Raw genomic sequence first — 20,055 nt, 5'->3', positions numbered from 1 at the left:
CGAGTAGTATGTTTAACATCCGCCACATATTGCGCATATGTGCTAATAAGGCCAGCGTGACAGCCTGCAACACTCAGAACCAATTATTGTTTCCCGGATGACGATGATTGTCAGAAATGTCTCAGGGATCAGGCAGTCGTCGCTCCTGTTGTTTAATTTGTTCAACATCACAGCAAGAGCTTTGTTAAAATAATAAACAACTCAAAGTTGAACATTTTGAATGTTCACATCAAGCCAACTCCTGACATATTAGTGCTAGCTAGTCGGCTACAACAGTGTATTGAAATGTTTTATTTTTTAATTAAAGTCAAAACATAGTGCACCATTGACACTGTTTTCAAGCTGATCTGTCGGCTGAAATGTGATTATTCTCAAAAATCTCATTAGTTGATTTTGCATGCACACTGATGGGCAAAGATGCATTTAATCAGGGTACGTAAAGAGTTGCAAGGGGTAAAAAACATTTTTAGCCAATACTATATCTCTCCGGATCGGGGATGAGATCCTGCCCCAAGTGGAGGAGTTCAAGTATCTTGGAGTCTTGTTCACGAGTGAGGGGAGGATGGAGCGCGAGATCGACAGGCGGATCGGTGCAGCGTCGGCAGTAATGCGGACCCTGTACCGGTCCGTTGTGGTAAAGAGAGAGCTGAGCCAAAAGGCAAAGCTCTCAATTTACCGGTCGATTTACGCTCCTATCCTCACCTATGGTCACGAGCTATGGGTCGTGACCGAAAGAACGAGATCCCGGATACAAGCGGCCGAAATGAGTTTTCTCCGCAGGATGTCCGGGCTCTCCCTTAGAGATAGGGTGAGAAGCTCGGTCATCCGGGAGAGACTCGGAGTAGAGTCGCTACTCCTCCACGTTGAGAGGAGCCAGATGAGGTGGCTCGGGCATCTTATCAGGATGCCTCCTGGACGCCTCCCTGGGGAGGTGTTCCGGGCATGTCCCACCGGTAGGAGACCCCGGGGACGACCCAGGACGCGCTGGAGAGAGACTATGTCTCTCAGCTGGCCTGGGAACGCCTTGGGATCCCCCGGGATGAGCTGGATGAAGTGGCTGGGGAGAGGGAAGTCTGGGAGTCCCTCCTAAAGCTGCTGCCCCCGCGACCCGACCCCGGATAAGCGGAAGAAGATGGATGGATGGATGGATGGACTATATCTTATCTTACACTTATTCAGCATATCAGCACACATATATACTTTTTTTTTAAGTTATTGCCATTTAGGTGTCTTCGTCAAACAGTCACAGGTTAGGAAATAGACATTTTTAAATGTAGAGCTTGCACTTATTTTCTGTCATGGTCTATGTTAAAATGGTCAAGTTGATGCCCTCTCTTATGTTTTATGTGATTGTACATTCCAAAAAGTACGACATCAAACATTTTATTTTGGGAAATACTTCATTTTTAACAAGTCATGCTAGCAATGGAGCTGCTTCGACATGACGCCTTGCCTACACATTATTAACCTGGTGCAATTTTTTTAGGCAGATTGATCTGATAGTTTGATTCTCTGAGAGTAACAAGTGGTTTGCACATCTATTCCGCATGTGAATCTCGGCTCTGGCCCTCCTGTGTGCTGTTTGATTGTTTTTGTGTGGGTTTTCTCCAGGTACTTTGACTTCCTCCCACATTCCAAAAGCATATAAGTGAACTGAAGACTCAGAATTTTCCATTGGTGTGAATGGTTGTTTGTCAATATGCATCTTGAGATTGGCTGGCGACCTGTCCAGGGTGTACCTTGCCTCTTGCCCAGAGTCAGCTGGGATAGGCTAGAAGTATTCCGTAATAGTACAACAGTGACTGATGAAGCGAACTACTGGAACATTTTTTTGTATGATCAAATACTGCCTGCCTATTTTGAGGGCCTGTGCAATGATTGGGACAGCAAGTGGTAGTTGTGTTTATTGCAATAGCACAGCCATTGCTCGTAATGTACAGCAACAATGCGCTTCGGTATATTTATGTTGCTACAACATACTTTACCTTTTATGGGCTGTGTGCAACACTATTCATCTTCTGATTTGCTTTACCTCTCTGGCCACTTTATGTTTTGTGTTGCTTCTGTGTCATTCGTCATCCTCCTTTACTCACTCATTCTGTTGCACTTTTTAGATCTGTAAAAGAAGTGTTTTATGTGGAACAAATAATCGGGTAGCAAACAGCATAATGCGGTAGTCTGCAGTTCCATCTGATGTTCTCTTCGAACTGCAATGTTATGAATAACACAAATCCCATAAAAGAATTGTTAACTCTAGTAGAAACAGCAACAAACAGAACATAATTGTTTTGTTTCCTGCCCTGCCCATGAAACATGTCAGCATGGTCACTTGATGCTAGGCAGATTTCCGATTTCAGTTTTGGTGCTGCAGTGTTAAAATGACACATAAGTTCTAAGTGAGCTCATGGCTGCACAAGATGGTACATGGGGCTTCATCTGGGTTAAGGGAAGTTGGGACGTACCTATTTCATATACTCCTGTTGCGAAAGATCACCCAATTGCTCAAAGGAAAAATCCAATCGTGTTTTACCAAGTAATTGAAAACATTTCCCACTTTTTACTTCATCCATTCATTTTGGAGGAATAATGAAATAACTACTGCCTTGAAAAATGCCCACTTTTAATGACGAATATTGCCACCTTCCCTCAGTGTCTTGGTCACGGGACAGACCGATCACACTGCCCACTTAAAATAATTGTAAATACATCGCTAACAATGTTAAAATAACAGGGATCAACCAGCCCCAAAATGTATTTGGACATTTCTACTTAGGCCCACTTCAATTTCTGAAAACTTCATAAAACAATTCAGCTTTCCATGGCTGACTTAAAAGAGCAAGAAATGAGCAGCCTTCGTGAAGCTGAGGTGCGGTTTCTGTCACTTCTGAATGTTTTCTTTGCTAAGTCACCAAGATACGTGACAAAACAAGCCAGGAAACAATATGCATTACACTGTCTGTCTTCTGTGACTTAGACAGGCTTAGATGAAAAAAAAAAAAAAAAAGGAAGTTGAGCTCCAAAAGTGAGTGGGCCAATTTGTCATAAATCTCATCCCAATGAAGCCTTTAAATCGCTGCAGAATCTTTTGGTGGTGTGCATTTTTGTACTGACATAATTTACAACGCTTACAAATAGACCTATTATCTAAATGTTCAGCCCACTGGAGTGTCCTTTTAAATGTTGAGGTGTTCAAAATGGAGCAATTATTGTCTGGTTGTTGTTTTTTTATTGATTGTCAGTAGATTGTGTACTAAATCTTGTGGCCAGTGAGTGTGAATTGATTTTAACTTTACCATATCTATTTGTTTGATGACTATCCCGTCTTTCCATTCAGTGAGTCGGCTACCGCATCATCAACATATCGTTGATTTTAGTGAGAAGGTATTTCAGCTCACATTCACAACTCACAAAACATTAAGGATTTTTCGGGTGAGATTTTACTTTCAACCTAAAATGCACTCTGACCTCAACAGGAGACCTTAATTTAACATTTAAACATGTCCAACTGTTTAGTAGGCTACCTTGTACAACTTGTTCTTGAACAAGAAATAGAGCAGCAAAAATTACAATAGGTCTTTAATCTGCAATCAACCACTGAATTTCCTGGTTCAAATAGAATTGGTATTTTAACAGTTTGAGACCAAGACTTCACCGAATGAAGTGCCACTGTTACATGAATGTATGTGCACATTAATGTATGCGCATGCAAAGAGGTACATGTGTCCCGATTTCCTCGCTAATACCTTCATACAGAAACATTTTCCAGTTTTCTTACTTCTGTGCTTTGCTTTTAACTTAAGATCTTGTTTCTCTGTGTATTAGATTATTTGTTGTTTAATTACGTCTTGCACGGCTGGATTTCTTCAAAATGGTTCTTTAGTTGGGCTTTCTTTAATTGTGGTTTATTTATTCTTGTTACCGTGTCAAGCTTGTGTTCTCTGCATGCTCATTTATAACAGATAGATGGCACATATGATGAGGCAGCATGGTGCCACAGGACATCCAGACTAATGAAAATGCAAAAAAAATAATTTCAGTAAAAGTATAAACGGAACACTTTTGTGGGTGCAGATTTATTTCTTTGTCATTTCCAGAAAATTACGCTAAGGCCATTCTCTGTTAGCTGTAGTGGATCAACAGAAAATGTGTCGGAATCAATTAAAACTCTACATTCCTCATGAAGCAGCAAATTATTTGCGCTACTTACACAAGTGTAAACTAAATTCCTCACATATTTTCTGCATGTGTGACTTGTAAATTAAAATATTAAAATATAAAATATAATATTAGCTGAGGGCGGCTCAGTGGTACACTGGTTAGCATGTCTGCCTCACAGTTATGAGGATGCGGGTTGGATTCCACCTCCGGCCCTCCCTGTGTGGAGTTTGCATGTTCTCCCGATGTCCGCGTGGGTTTTCTCCGGGCACTCCGGTTTCCTCCCACATCCCAAAAACATGCTTGGTATGTTGATTGAGCACTCCAAATTGCCCCTAAGTGTAAGTGCGAGTGCGAATGGTTGTTTGTCTCTGTGTGCCCTGTGATTGGCTGGCAACCGGTCCAGGGTGTCCCCCGCCTACTGCCTGATGACTGCTGGGATAGGCTCCAGCACGCCCACGACCCCTGTGGGGAGCAAGCGGTATAGAAAATGGATGGATGGATGGATATTAGCTGAATCATCAATCATACTTGTAACCCAATATGAATAAGAAGATATATTGAGCCTGTCTTTTCCAATGATTCTGTTCAGATTACAGACTATTTAGTGTAAAACATTTTGATTGGCCCGATGTCTTGCCCATGTACACTATGCCCATGTACACACCTGAGTATCTTGTTCTGTGGTGGTCCTAATCAAATGTGTGTGTGGGAGGGGGAAGGCCTGCACCACAGCTCCTAATCAGCTAGTTTTACAGGGGTGCTAATTTTAATGGACGCGGTGGTGAGATAATCAAGTGACTAATTGCACTGTGTGTGAGATGCACCACTGGGGGTGACTGCAAAACTATATACACATTTCTTCATTTGTTTCCAAGTTAATCAAACTGTATTTTTGAATTAGACCAGCAATATCCAGCAGATAGAGCTGCCGTCATAATTTCTTTCTTTTGTCCAGTATGTAATTTAAAGAGTTTTTTTTTATTAGTATTTCAAAATTCAGTCATTCATGGGTGTGGATGGGAACTCAACAGAGTTCATTCAAGGTCATAAATCTTCGCCACATGGTCGCCAACCGTTGTAGTGATTTTTCTTCTCACCAAGAAATTTTGAATCAAAATTCCCTTGTGACAAACAAAAATCACCACAACCGTTGTCAAACATCTGCCGTACGTTTTGCGAACAATTGTGACCTTTAACGAACCCTGATGAATTCTGACGTAAAAGCAAGATTCTCTTCCTTCGAAAACCCTCACAATTGTTAGCCGCTTAGTGAGAGAGGGGTTTCAGCATACCACAAACTTAAAGCAGAGTCCAAAGAGTTGATGCTAAATCGACTAAACATTGACCCTTTTCGACAACTGAAAGACACGACACATGACGAAAAACGCAGCCATGTTATTAAGACACCTACAAATTGTTTTAAAAGCGCAAATTAGTATAATAGCTACAGTACAATGCATCACGTTTTGCCTCAGCGCGTTTTTGCAGTTTGGGCAAGTACACACACTCTGCTGACTTTCAAGGAACATTCTTTAACTTGTTTCTTTTTTTAACACTATTAAAGTCAGAAGAATAATTGGAGCTTTCTTGTTCATCTTTATTTTGTTTATCTCCAATTTGAAGCTTGGAGTGTAGTTCATGGTTCAGTTGTCCCCCCCACCACCACCACCACATCCCCTTACTATTTTCTTTGTCATGGATTAAGTGGATTAGGAATCAGAAAGAGAGGGAATGATGGCCGGAGAGCGAAGCAAGCACAAGGGAGATAATGAAGAAAACATGGAGGACAGATAAAAGGCAACAAGAGTGTAAAACGAAGCATGGTCCCTGACATGTACAATCATGCCCACCCAGTGTCATAGCATGTGTGCGTGTGTGTGCGAGAGAGAGAGAGAGAGAGAGAGAGAGAGAGAGAGAGAGAGAGAGAGAGAGAGAGAGAGAGAGAGAGAGAGAGAGAGAGAGAGAGAGCAGTCTTTGAATTTGTATTTTCTTTTTTACCGCTAATTCATTTGATGCCTTTAATGGAGGCTGCACATCTATGTAGAATTACAATTGACTTTTATTTAATCAAAATTCCATATTGGTGGGAAGTAGTGGTTATTGTTTAATAAGCCTCATAACTAGCTCAATTTGTCACACACCCACTGGCCACAAAATTAGGTACATCTGCACAGTGTGACAAGATCAGTAAGATGATGCTAAACTTCAAGATACAATCGGGAATTTAAAAAATTGTCTCAGATTATGTTTCAGTGCAGTTTCACCAGTGTCAACAAAAATGATATTAATAATCATATCACTGAATGAAAAGGTCTCGGTGTGTCAATAAAAACTTAACTCTTTGCAGCTCCCCGCAACGTGATCCCATCTTCTGATAAAAATAATTTCATCTTGTGAACACTCCTTGCTAATACTGGCGACACTGATAGTAACTTGAGGGTATTTTCATTAATGTTTCGCTTTTTTTCACAGCTCCCCCTCAATGTATTTTTAGATCAGCCTTGCGGATAGTAGATGCTGATGAGGAGGAGAGTAGCGCGCCTGCAGCCATGCAGGGAATGTGTGTAATAAACCGAAATTACTGGTGCACTCGTCAGATGTGTAAACAAAGCTTTGGGCTGTGATTAAATTTCCCATGTGAAAAGCACACTGTTCCAAAAAAAATCTGCCATTTTGTAATTGTGCTTAATATTTGCATGTGGATTTTATATGGGCTACTAAATGAGATGTCTGTTATTTGTTGTCTATAACCTTTTTTTGTCTCGAGCATTGCATCTTATTCTGGAACAATCAGCCGATTTTTGTTTCTTTTTTTTTTTGCACCCTACATGTCTGTGGAAAATGTGAGGGTCATTACAGAGTGTCTGCTCACCCTTCTGTTGTGATAGAACAGGTGCAAATGAATATGAAACAGACCACGGGAGCTTTTAAGGTGGGCCCCTTTTATGTTAGAAGCGTCATGGAAGAAGAGTATGCCTGGCTTCTTTGTGTCAATTAGCACTCATGTCAAATCAAATACACAGAAAGAGAGGGACAATATCACAGTATGATGGAACCACAAAATTGCAACACTTAAGAGGCCTTCGGTTTGTGGTTTTAAATTGGACCAGCAAATTATTGCTATTGTCAAGTCCAGCTTTTTTTTCGGCAGTTGAGTAAGGTGAAGAGTCCTTTTTTCCTTACAACATTTAGAAACAGTAATTCATGCCTTCATTACATCTCAGATGGATTGCTGTAATGCATTTCATTTTGGAGCCAGCCAGTCCTCCCTCAAGTGTCTCTAGTTGACTAATTCGGTGCTGCTCGCCTCCTAACTAGAACTCGTTGGAGGGGATAGATAACATAATTTTTGGCTTCGCTTCACTAGCTCAAAGTACATTTAAGAGTTCATAATAAGGTTGTATTATTTGAGTCTTAAAATATCTTAAAATGCTCTTGCCCCACCTTACCTGTCTAAGCTCATCCACTCCTCTGGCACTGGTGCCTCGGGTCAGCGTATCAGATGAAGGTACGGAGGACTAAGCGGAGGCTCAGAGATTAAACTTTTTCCATTGCTGGTCCCTCACTTTGGAATGACCTCCCACTAAAAGTTGGGCAAGCCCCCTGTCTGTCCATTTTATCCTCTCTGTCTATCTGATAACTCTGTCTATCCGATAACTCGTCTTGAAAGAACATTTGGCTCAGCAGGAGATTCTCCGTTGTTTTAGTGTTTTATGTTATAATTTTTTTAACAGTCTGCTTTTGTAAGTCTATTTTTTAATATAAGTACAGCACTTTGTATGAAGCAATGGTTGGTTTTAAAAGTCCCCAATGACTAAAGTTGAATTGAATTGAGGTTTTCAGCTGCCACTGTGTGAATGGTTGTTGACTATCCTGTATGTGCCCTGCGGCTGACTGGGACCTGTGCATGATGTACCCCAGGGGTGTCCAAACTCGGCCCTGGGTAGCTGTCCTGCCTGTTTTGCACGTCTCCCCGCTGCAACAGACCTGATTCAAATGATCAGATCGTTATCAAGCTTCTTCACAGCTTGCTGTGGTTTGCAATGCCTGAAATTGATCAGGATTGTTATCATTCTTATTCAGAGCTTGCTCTGATTTGCAATGCCTGAAATGCATGGGCGACTGGGGGCGGGGGGGTTACTGAAGAAAGCATGCTGGGAAATAATTTATGCATATATTTTTGAAGAGCAAATAAAACGCTCGGCGGAGCTACACAGATTTCTGACAGGGCTATCCCTGCTGAAACGCGAGCTGCGGCTCTCTCTCTCTTTCTCTCGTTCTCTCCCTGTCCGATTTGTTTTTCAGCAGTTTTTATGGGTGTTTTTTTTTTGTAAACTGAAATAACAATTCCATAATCACTGGACACGAAACCTTCCAGAATTTAGACTTCCTACTCCCTCTTATGATTGCAGCGAGAGGCATTCCCCTCCATGGCCCAGCCACGAATAGCTCTCTCAGCATCCTCTTGTTACTTTGGAGAGAGAGCATTGGAGAGAGCAAGATTTATGTCTACTTTGTGACTTTACTGTTGCACATCCCTGTCAGGTGACACGCCCCTCTGTGACACAGACATACAGAACAGGGCGAAGACAAGAGCAGTCGACCTGCTCTCCTCATTCGGAGCACTAATAGCATCCACGTCCCCGTAGTTGTGCTGCCGAGGAGCTTGGAGAGAGGCAAGATTGGCGTGTCCTTCCTTCGCGCTCCGTATGTTGCGCGCATAAGCGCATGCTGACTTGTTGTGATGCACGCTACGACGCACAAGAAGCAATGCGCGCGATCGCTCACCGAAGGAGCCTCAAGTCGGTTCAAGATCACCACTACAATTTTTAGTAACTGCGATTTCTACATACTGGTCGGATTCTTTGGTGGATAATTGTTGCTCCTGAAACCGGATCAAAGTGCAGTTTGGTAGGTGTTTCTGCGTTTTTTTTCCCTTTTAATCCGACCCAGATACAAATGGACTGTGCAGGGCGCAGCGTGCAAGCAGTCGCACAGCTGCTTCTTCTCAACGCGTCCTCGGCGTGGCTTGTCGGCACCCTACAGAAAATCGACAGGAATGCTGAGCCCGCATTTGTCTTATCCAGTATCACCTGTGACACTCCCAGCAGTGCGCAACCACGTAAGTCTTTCTCGTGACTATGGTCACTATTATTTTCGTTGTCATTGAGGTTTTGGTAAGGTAACATTTCATGAAGACACATACAAATCTAGGGCAAGGTCCTACTGAAGCAAACCTAACATTTGATTTCAGAGCCATGTGTGAACATTTTTGTACATAATTGTCATGAAGTTAACACTGACCTTGAAAAACACTTTGTTGTTTGATTTAATTTTATTGTAAGATACTTTTAAAATTGTCGTTTTTTTTGAGGATGTATTAATTGGTTTAAAGAAAAAATATATCTATATATAGTATATATCATACAACTTTAAAATGCTGGGTTTAAAACAACCCAATTTGAGTTAAACGTTGGACCGATTCAGGATGTTGGGTCAATTTGACCCAAGTTCCTGGGTTGTTTTGCCCCAAACAACCCAAAAATTGTGTGTGCGTGTTATTTTTTTTTAAAAACAACTCGAAATTGGGCCAAATTCACCCAACTTCCTGGGTCTGTCCAATTTTTAATCCGACAGTTTTAAAGGTGTGTTGTGTTTTACCCAAAACAACCATTTTTTTGTACAAAACATCCCAACTTTTTTTTTTTCTTTCTTTGCATAACAACCCAAAGTTAGGTCAAATTGACACAATTTCCTGGGTCGGTCCAATTTTCAACCCAGCAGTTTTAAGTGTACTGCAGAACCACTTGAGTGCTCCCTGTCAATCTGGGTTCAAAATTAATGATGTCTAAAAAAAAACTGAAAACATAACTAACAAATTGAACCAGGAACGGCGCTAGAATGGGCTTGGGAGGTATCAAAAATCTGTGTTGCTCAATTAAACCTGTGCATCATTTATTTATTTATTTCGCATCTTGATGTAGTAGTTATTAGCTTATCTGCCTCACAGTTTTGAGGTATTGGCTTTGAATCTTGTCTGGATTTTGCATGTTCTCCTAGTGCCTGAGTGGGCTTTGTCAGGGTATACTTAACCTGGCAATCCATACGCACTAAGAAAGTGGGTTTAAAGACCAAGCCCTTCACGGCAATTCAAAACAAATCAGTCAATCAAATTTGTTAATTAGCTGTGACAAATCCTTTATGTGCAATGTCACTCTTGGAAATTTGCTTGATCAGACTACCAGCAAGACACAATCGCTGGGACAGCAATAAATTGGAATTTCCAAGCTAGGATATACAGGCTTCCTCCCACATTACAAAAAACATGAATACTATGTTCATTGAAGACTCTAATTTAGATATTATTTAGGTGGTGCTAGGCCTACACCTAGTGGTATGCGAGCTCCCTCTAGTGGTATACAAAGAATCGCTGAATTAAATGTTGAAACTGTGCGTAATACAGTATCGCAATGCTTTCTGAATCAATTACAGCACTGTTTTGTTTGACTTCATTTATTTTTAACCTTTTAGAAATATTTAATTGGCACCTGGTGAATACATTTAATTGAATCATTATTTAAGTTCAGCTTTTATTTTATGATAAATAGACTTGCTAGGAATAAAACCTTCCTTGTGTTTGATGAACACTTAGGCCGAATACACTAATATATTTTCATGTTGGCCATGAGGATGGTACTTGGATAGCTAGGTAGTATTTTTAGGTGGTTCTTGGTGTAAAAGGTCTTTGTTAACCACTGCTCTAAATGATCTATTATCGTGAATGCGAGCATAAATGGTTCTTTATTTATACTGCCCTTCCATTGGCAAGTGGTCATATAAAGTGTATCATGCCTCTCAGTTGGCTTTGGATCCAATTTACATGAGCTGTAGCCTAATGAACACAAGCATTATAGAAAGCTGAGTAGATGGACGATTATAGTAGTTATAGTGAATATAAAATGGGTTGGCTTTAATAACCAAGTATTGTACTTTTTAAAATACCTATTAAACATATCAAAACCGTGAGCAAGATTTGAATATTTCCTCACTTCACTAATCCCTTGAGTCTCTGACCAAAGCCACACCCTTCATTTACATGTACGAGCGCGATCCTCAAACACGGCCAATAATGATGGCATGCAATTTTGAGAGAGTATAGTCTTGATGGGGTGAGGTGTGAAGGGTTTAGGGTTAGGCCTTTTGACAAACATTTGCAACCTTGATTGAACCATTCGCTGCCTTCGAAAATACTTGCAATTTTTCACCCCTCAGTAAGATTGGACCTTAAAACTGTTGTCAAACGTCTGGCAGACATCTTTGTGACTGTGAACTTGAACAAACCTTGAAGAAAAAATAAAATTTACTTACAATCCCCAACAGTAGCAAAACTTTGCTGCTCAGTGGGCTTAAATGTATGTGGGTTGAAGTCAAATGTTTTTGTAATGTACAATGATAAAACTTTGGTGTAAAAATTTTAAAGGTGATAAAACTTAGGTGTCGACAAGAAATGTTACTAATTCTGTATCTGTGACTCCTCTCGGGTCTCTGCTTCTCTATGTCTTATACCCAGTTGTTTGGAAACAAGGGATTTACTTTTTTTTTAAAAAAACATTCCACAATATGTTTGCTCAAGTTAACAAATGAGTCTCATTGGTCATTAGTATATGCTTTCACTCTATGCTTCTGCAAGTCTTGACCTGGCAGTTTCGAAAAGTTCCAATGACTGGACCAAAACGCATCCTTAAGCAAGCAATAAACTTTACAGAGAATTTCTAAAAAGCACTCTGTGTGTTGTTTCCTCTCACCCCCAGTCAGCCGGTGAGGCCACATAGGTCATGCTGAGACAGGTCCTCCTCAATTCCACCAATACGCCACACCTTGACCTGGTGCTCATGGCCCAGTCTTCTACAAGCACCGCCACCTCTGTAAACGTATCTCATGGGGGCTTGGTGAGCGTGGCCGCCCTACTGAGACCAACTGCGAGCCGCGGGGGAGGAGGAGGAGGAGGGCTTCGAGATGGCGAGCTCCACAAACCGGACCTGCTCACCTACATAGTCATGTGCCTCCTGTTGTTTCTGCTGGTGCTGATCATTGTGTTCTTCATTAACTGTCAGCTGCGGAACTCTTTCTTCGCCTCTATGCCGTACGACAGGTCATTGAGAGAGGCCCGGACATCGTACAAGTAGCCCGGAAGGGTGAGAACTTGGATCTTTATTGGACCATGGACTCCCTCTTCATTTCATTTCACGTGAACAGTGGACTGTGTGAATAAAAATCCAAAATATCAGCACACACATGATCAGCGAGGGTAATTTTAAGTCAAAAGATGCAATGCTTCTCTCTTTCTGTCATTGAGCAGACGTTGGTATGTAATGTTTGAAGAGTGGTCTCACTGTGGGAGTAAACCCAATTATCGATATAATCTCGAATTTCCTACTGGGTAATGTTGCGTCTCTGAAAGCTGAAAAACGCTCATTTGTTTGCAACTTTGCTTTTATCATTTTCTTTTGACACATTTGCCTGTTTTATTCAAGTCTTCTGAGATGTCAGAAATAACTCTCAACAACATTGTGGGCGACCTTGATGAGCTATTGTTTTGTTTGTGAATCCACAAATGAAACTGAATATTTTTGTGAGCCTTGATGGTATTTCACACAGAGATCAGTAGATATGTAGATAATTATGCTATACACTAGTTTTCATGCAAAGCTAATTGGGTTAACAGTGGCATTTTATATAATCAATTATATTATTATTACATTACTAATCATAATTTCAACAGTTGTGGGTGATGTCAAATTAGTACATCTCGATGAATTTAGGGTACAGTTAACCTCCCCTAATCCGCGAATTTGTAGTCTAAGAAAATTTCTGACCTGCCAGATTTCTAAAATTCAGCATTAATAGTGTTTTAGCATTGCCTTGAACATTCTGTTTTGCAGTATAGAAATGTCTGACTTGTGCAGTGTTGCGACCAAGTCACATTTTGCCATCCTTCTGTCGATTGTACAATAGTGATGAAATGGCAGACTGCAAAACTACACCAAGACATAAAGATTTTGAAAACCTCTTAGCAGTAAAGTCTTTGTGTCGTCTGATGAATGAATGTCAGTGTTTTTGTTAGAGAGGTCACTGCTGTGATTTAATACAGCCTCATAGGGCATCTTCTGAAAGCCATCTGGCTGCCAGCTATACCATTTTTCACTTTTAATTAACCTTTCCCCAATTCATAGTGTCAATGTCCTGAGGAAGTAAGGCTTTGAGGCTGAAGTACAAGACAACTTGTGTGCAATAAACCAAACTGCAGCGCTGTCAGCTTCATTGCCACCAGTCATGCTCAAATCCTCTTCAGACTTGTTGTTGGAAACATCTTTCACATACCATGCCGGATAAACGTGTCTATCGGCATAATCCGGCGCAGACTGGTGTGTGTGTGTTTTTCAGAGGTAAGGCACGTTTGTATTTGACTCTGGGGCTTACAGAAAAACAAGAGTAATGGGCTTGCTGGCTTTCAACATGTATCCATTGTGCATGATCTTAAAGTGAATTTCACCAAAGTGGAATTAAACATGCTGGTTATTTTTTGTGGTGTAGAACTAGAACATTCACTGGACTTTATTGGAAAAGTACAACAAAACACAATACAGCATATGTGACCTCATCTGAGAGCTGGATTTAAAATGACCACCAAACATGATTAGTTTGGAAAACCAGTTGGGTAAAACATCTCAGTGCACCCACAGTACCACACAAACTAAAAAAAACAATTCACTATGTAAATAAACAACATATTGGGCCTATTACTTCTCGCTCCAATTATATTTCACAGTTAGGGTGCCACAAACAATTTTGAAACATCTTAACCGTAAAAATTAGAGAAACCCCCACGTATATTGAAATCAATTGTGCTAGTAGCACCAGTCGGCTGGCTGTTAGCTTATCTGGTTAGACCGTCGTGAGACAGGTTATTTTTACCCTACTGATAATGTGTCGTCGCAATAGCAATTCTATACCACAGCAGTTTAGCAGATGTTCATCATGGCTGTGGTGAACTCTTCTTGTCATTCTCAATGTGGTGAATGTAGTGTGAGACAAACTTTCAACCTAATGAAGACATATTTGTGACCATTTGTGAACCTGGACGTTTGTGAGCAGTCGCTCTTTTATTTTGTTGGCCTAATCAGAATTGTTGCCTACGTCATCTATGAACCTTCAAATCGCTTCTTAATTGGATAGCAATACTGTTTCATGTTACAATCACAGAGTCTGTGGCTCGGACAAACTTGATGTTGACCCTGACTACAAATGACAGACTGCGCCATCGTAAATAATGAAAAGTAACATTTACGATTGTTGGGCCCGACCAATTTGCCAACAGATCAGAGAAAAAAAAAAAAAAAAAAAAACTCAGGATGAGCTTAGTAGATAACCAAGAATTGGGCTTTTGCTGTCCTTGACGATGACAGCAATGATATATCTGGACCGGCCTTGACAGGCTGTGCAGTCTACTATTTAACCACCTGGTGGAGGCTCAGGTCTTTTTGTTGATTGCCTTGTGTACAAATACTGAACTTTTGAGTGAACTTATCCTAAAGATTCAGTTCACTTAAAATAACTGGACTGCACATCACTAGTCTGAAAGTTGCAAGATTCAATCAAAAGTTCGAGTTCAAGCAGCACAACCAGGAAGCAGTTCAGGTGAAGTTGTCTGACGCTGTCTCCGCCCCCCCAAACGCCTCGGGCGGACTGTCAGAAGAAAAGTTCAGGAAGACGACTGGCTCGGTATTCAAAGTTATCTCTTTACAGCTGTCATGCAGGAATTGAAAAATTGATAGTTACAGGCATGGACAATCAAGTGGACGCCTCGGTGGTGCCACGGCAACACTGACGAGGCACTCCCATTGCCAATTTCTGGACTTTTTAGTCGGTTACTACACCTAGTGTAGCCGGCAAAAGTAGCCTAGCTCACGCTAACGCTAGCTGTGTTCGCTCTGAACTTTGGTGAATTTAACTTATTTCCTAACTAACTTGTGTTTACGTTACACTCTGTTGCCGGTGGGGCGACTGAAGTGGTGTCTATCTATATATATATATATATGATAAATATGTTGGAATGCTCCTTCTGTGCAGTTCCCGACGACAATCTGCAGTAATTTGAATTTCCCTCCTTCTGGAAGACAGGCAGGCAAGCGGCTTAGCAAGGAGTTCGCTCGGTGATTTTGGCTCGGGACCAGATCATTAGCAACTCTGTGCTAATTGTGGCTAGTTAGCCGATTCGCCAACTCAGGCCCAACGAGATTATTATCATTATTATGACTTGGCCTCTATTGTCTAGGTAGTTCGCCAGATCAGTCATTTGCTTTGAGCGAGTGTCTCCACGCTGAGACTATTTTGACTCCCAGTTGAAGGAAAAGGATTAACTCCACAACTATGGATCCATCCACGGGATACGCCGCCTCTGCTCCTGGTCCCAAGAAAGACAAGAAGTCAAAGAAGAGCTACGAGGATGGAGAGGGCAAAAAGAAATTTGTGAGTATTCAATTAGCGTTATTAGCTGGCAAAATACATGTAGTTTGCGGTCATGATTTCGCCGCTCATGTCGCTTGTTGTTTTAAATTTGCGTTTTAAGTGAGACTACAAAGCCACCAAGCTGCTGTTTTGAACGTTAACACCAGCTCTGTTTGTACATATTATTATATTTATCATATACAAGAGGAAGTTTCAAAATAAAAGGAAGTACCTTCCCCCTTCGCACTTTGTACCCAGGGATCCTGTACTTTATGAATGTCAGTTTCTGTAAGTTTTGTTTGGAGATGTGTGTGTGTCAAAATAGACAAATGCATTATTATAAACTTGAGATAATTTCATTGTGTTTAATCACTCAATAATCAATGTCACAGTGTGAAATGAACTTATATTGGCAAGGTTAAATCATTTGACTTTTCTTCATTACCTCGTGTGGAGTGAGCATGCATGTGAGTCACCTGAGGTGTCAACATACCAGGCAAGGCTCACTTGTGTTGTAATTCATAAGTCATATCTAGCAATAGGTGGAAAGTGATAGCACGCACACACTGACAATCAGTAACCATAGAGAGGGGACACATGATCGCAAAGTAAACAGTCGTACCAAATATGCATTTTGGACTGAATACTGTTTTTCAGAACACCACTCATCCTCCCGAAGAGTCACCTTTTATTGTGTCTTTGATAAATGCTCCATTGCAGGAAGTATTTTTTTTTTTTTACTCTGTGTTTCCATTACAAAATAAGAAGCTAAAGCTACAGACATTACAGAATGTTTCAGGAATGCCAACATGCGCATATTTTTGATAGAAGTACGAGTAAACATGAGTCATAGACGAAATCTGTTGGGCCCAGAGCTAACACTGTGTACACCAGTTTGTGTTTGCATGACTATGGTGCCCTCCACAGACTTGAGTAATGTCCTTGATGCTGACACACTGATGTTTGAATCTGCTCTGCTAGAATTTTTATTATGCAGCATGCGCGCGTGCATACAACCGCACGTGCGCGCGCGCACACACACACACACACGCACACGCACACGCACACGCACACGCACACGCACACGCACACGCACACGCACACGCACACACTGCACTGTCTTACTTTATGTACAATTTTAACATTCATAACTGTTATACAAGTGTAAGAACAAGTTAATCGACGTATAATACAACTTTAAAAACACTACATTGCATCATCACACTTTTAACTGAAATGTGGCAATCATACATATTTCATCAGCACCCTACCACTATGTTGCAATAAGTCACTTATTTTAGAGAACAAAAAATTGAATGAAACCAAGACAAAAGCTGAAAGTGTCACTGTAAGTAGTGAAATATTAGCTGACAGGTTCAAAACAAAATACTACAAGGATACTATTTACAATTTTTATAACATACATCAGGGGTGTCCAAACATTTTGCAAGGAGGGCCAGATTTGATAAAGTGAAGGGGCCCGGGGGCCAATACTTTTTTCAGACATTTTTTAACTACAGAAATTTCATGCAAATACATACTGTTATGAAACAAATTTCATTGTCCCCATTGTCTTTATTTTTTGAATGACAAAATAACCAAATATAAGCCACTCAGGCAGATGTGAACAACTTTAAAAACACAAATTCTGCCTTTCATTCATATCGGAAGAGTCAGATAACATTGAACAAACTGTATGAAATAATTTAATTTACAAGAGTTTAAAATTATTTTTGCCTCATGAACATTTTAAACAGGAGTTATAAGTTATGCAAAGTTGTCTGTTATTATTAAAACTTAAAACAAGTGAATTTTGCTCTTGTCATTTACAATATTTTTCAGAAAGTAATAGTTTGTGTCACGTCTACAGGTTCATAACTTCAACAGTATTAACATGGTCACGTCGTAATATTTAATAAGTAATTTTTACTTTTGATTTACTTTTGACTCACAGCCCCACCTGATGAATCGCTGTTGTGATGCCAGTTCAGCTTGAAGCTGCTTCACTTTATCAGAGCGGTCACTCCCTGTTAGCTTGTCGTATGTGTTAGCATGTTTAGCCTGATGGTGTCTCTTTAGGTTGATATCCTTAAACAAGGCAACAGTCTCTTTACGAATTAGGCAAACACAATTGCCTTGATTTTCAGTGAAGAAGTATTGCAATTCCCATTTCTCTTGAAAGCGACGGCCCTCAATGTCAACTTTCCTCGTTTTCTTTGCAGTCGCCATGGCAGAAATGAGCAGAGAGCGCTGGTGCTGCCACCTTTTGGTAACAGGAGAAATTACAGTTTCAAGTTTCATGATTTTTTATTTTTTTTTTAAATTCAGTTTGACAGTGCAGGCGGGCCATGAATAATACATTATAAGACCGAAGCTGTGGGCCGTATGAAATATGACCGGGGGCCGGATTTGGCCCGCGGGCCGGACTTTGGACATGGCTGACATACATGGTAGATTTTCAAACACTTTGGAAAATTGAGCATATAACATTTAATATATTACTGATATTTCTATTTATTTCCATGACTTAAAAATGTCTTAGGGTACCAAATAATAAGTTTATTATTCGAGTTTGGGGGCGTTTAAAATCTCATTGAATATTTACATTTGAGATCACAACCACTAAACTGAAAGATGCAAGCCTAGTTATATGCTTTGGGTTTTTAACATACGTCATTAGATGGACCATTGATTGTAATTCAGTAAAATAGCAAGGTCTCATCATCTCTGATATTTGTGAGCTTTTAAAGATTTCACCAGATTTCACGTTCTGCCTTCTGTGTGCAGTCTGACCCCAGTGCGCGCACTGTCGAGCACTTGCTACACTCTACATTTGCCATGTCTTGGCCATTGTGTGCTAGAGCATCGAGCCATAGTACTGTACAAAGTGTGATACTACCGGGCAAAGCAACCAACAAGTTTCTATATGAAACGTGCATTCAAAAGTACTTCTCAATATGCCTGTGTTGTTTTTTTTTTTTTTTCAAACATGGAGCATGTGGTTCAACTCAACAATGATTGCACCCTCTTGTCAAGCATAAAATCTTGCCAGAATGTGCCTTTGTGCAACAGTGCATCCATTTCCTGAGGGACCCACCTCAGCAAAAGCCCAATTTAACATAATGACTCAACAAGTTTCAGTGAGGAGGCCTAGATAAAATGTAAATACTGTACATATAAGGCTGAACACTTGCAGGAAATGATTGAATAATAATTTTTCTGACATATTTATGAGTTTCTTCAAACCAAGCTCAAGTACAACATGTACAGTAACGTATTTCCATACAATTGAAACATTACTTTAATATTGCTAATCATACTAAAAAGGCAATGTGAGGGAGGCGGTAATTTTTCATGGTTTTGAAAATAGTTTGATAAAGCAAAACCTACTGTGCTTCAGTTTACGTGTCAAAATTGCACTTTGCGCCTCATTAAAACGCATTAAATCACATTAAATATCAAAACTTAGACCACAGATTTGAAAGTTTTTTTCACCAAGATCGGAGTCTCCGCTAGGCTGGACGCATACACGTTAATGTGGTGCAATGTGCTTACATCATCTACGCTGGGACGTCAGAGGTCGGTGCTACTTAAGCCACACTAGCTATCAATGAGCTTTAGCTAGCTAGATACCGTAATTTCCGGTGTATAAGCCGCACCAGCAAAAATTCGGGGATATTTTAGTTTTTTTTTCTTACATAAGCCGCACCGGACTATAAGCCGCACGTGCACACGAGTTTTTTACAAAGAAAGACAGTACACAGAAAGCCTTTTTGAAGTTTGAATAACGTGCTTTAACATGTCTTCTAAACATTGCCTGTGACACAGCAGTAGTACCGCAGCAACACGGAAGTGTGCACGCGAGTTATTAACAAAGAAATACTGGACACAAAGCTTTTTTAAAGTTTTAATAACATACTTTAACATTTCTTTCCAAACACTGCCTGTGACGCGGCAGTAATACCGCAGCAACACGGAAGTAACACAGCACTAACAGGGCTGGTTAAAGTAAAAGTAAAAAAATAGCTTCATCGTCTTCATCTTGCACTGAAACCGTCGAAGTTTTCCTCCTCAATTTCCGATTGGAATAGTGTTAGATATCCTTCGCCACACACTTTCTCAGTATCTCTTTCGTCGTCGTTTTTATCCATTTCTTCTAGCATTTTCCATGATGAGGGTCTGTTCATGCTAATCTTATTCATGCATGAAGCGCTAAATTACATTAAACTAGCGAGCGACACGTATAGAGCTCCAGAGTAGACGGGACCACGAAATAAAGAAAAGGGTGCCGCAACACAATGTCATCAACATGGACTGCCTTTAGCTTAAAAGCGGCATCATATGCATTTATTTTGTCCCCCATAATGACGGTTTGTGTATAAAAGCGTC

General features: G+C 40.5%; 1 protein-coding gene across 4 annotated transcripts in view; it reads left to right on the top strand.

The window, feature by feature from the left end:
• The first annotated feature begins 14,798 nt into the window (after window positions 1-14,798).
• LOC125965704 (protein diaphanous homolog 1) overlaps window positions 14,799-20,055 on the top strand; it is a 35,307-nt gene continuing 30,050 nt past the window's right edge. For 2 of the 4 annotated variants that reach the window (XM_049733580.2, XM_049732175.2), the window contains exons 1-2: window positions 14,799-14,940; window positions 15,561-15,687. In XM_049733580.2, coding sequence (XP_049589537.1) covers window positions 15,589-15,687 — 99 coding nt within the window. In that variant the 5' untranslated portion in view covers window positions 14,799-14,940; window positions 15,561-15,588. Of the gene's footprint in view, window positions 15,688-20,055 lie in introns of all 4 variants that reach the window. The other 2 variants (XM_049726772.2, XM_049719395.2) reach the window with 2 other exon arrangements.

Source organism: Syngnathus scovelli, chromosome 1 (assembly GCF_024217435.2).
Source record: "Syngnathus scovelli strain Florida chromosome 1, RoL_Ssco_1.2, whole genome shotgun sequence".
In the NCBI taxonomy this organism is placed as follows: Eukaryota; Metazoa; Chordata; class Actinopteri; order Syngnathiformes; family Syngnathidae; genus Syngnathus; species Syngnathus scovelli.
This window is presented reverse-complemented; position numbering and strand designations above follow the sequence as displayed.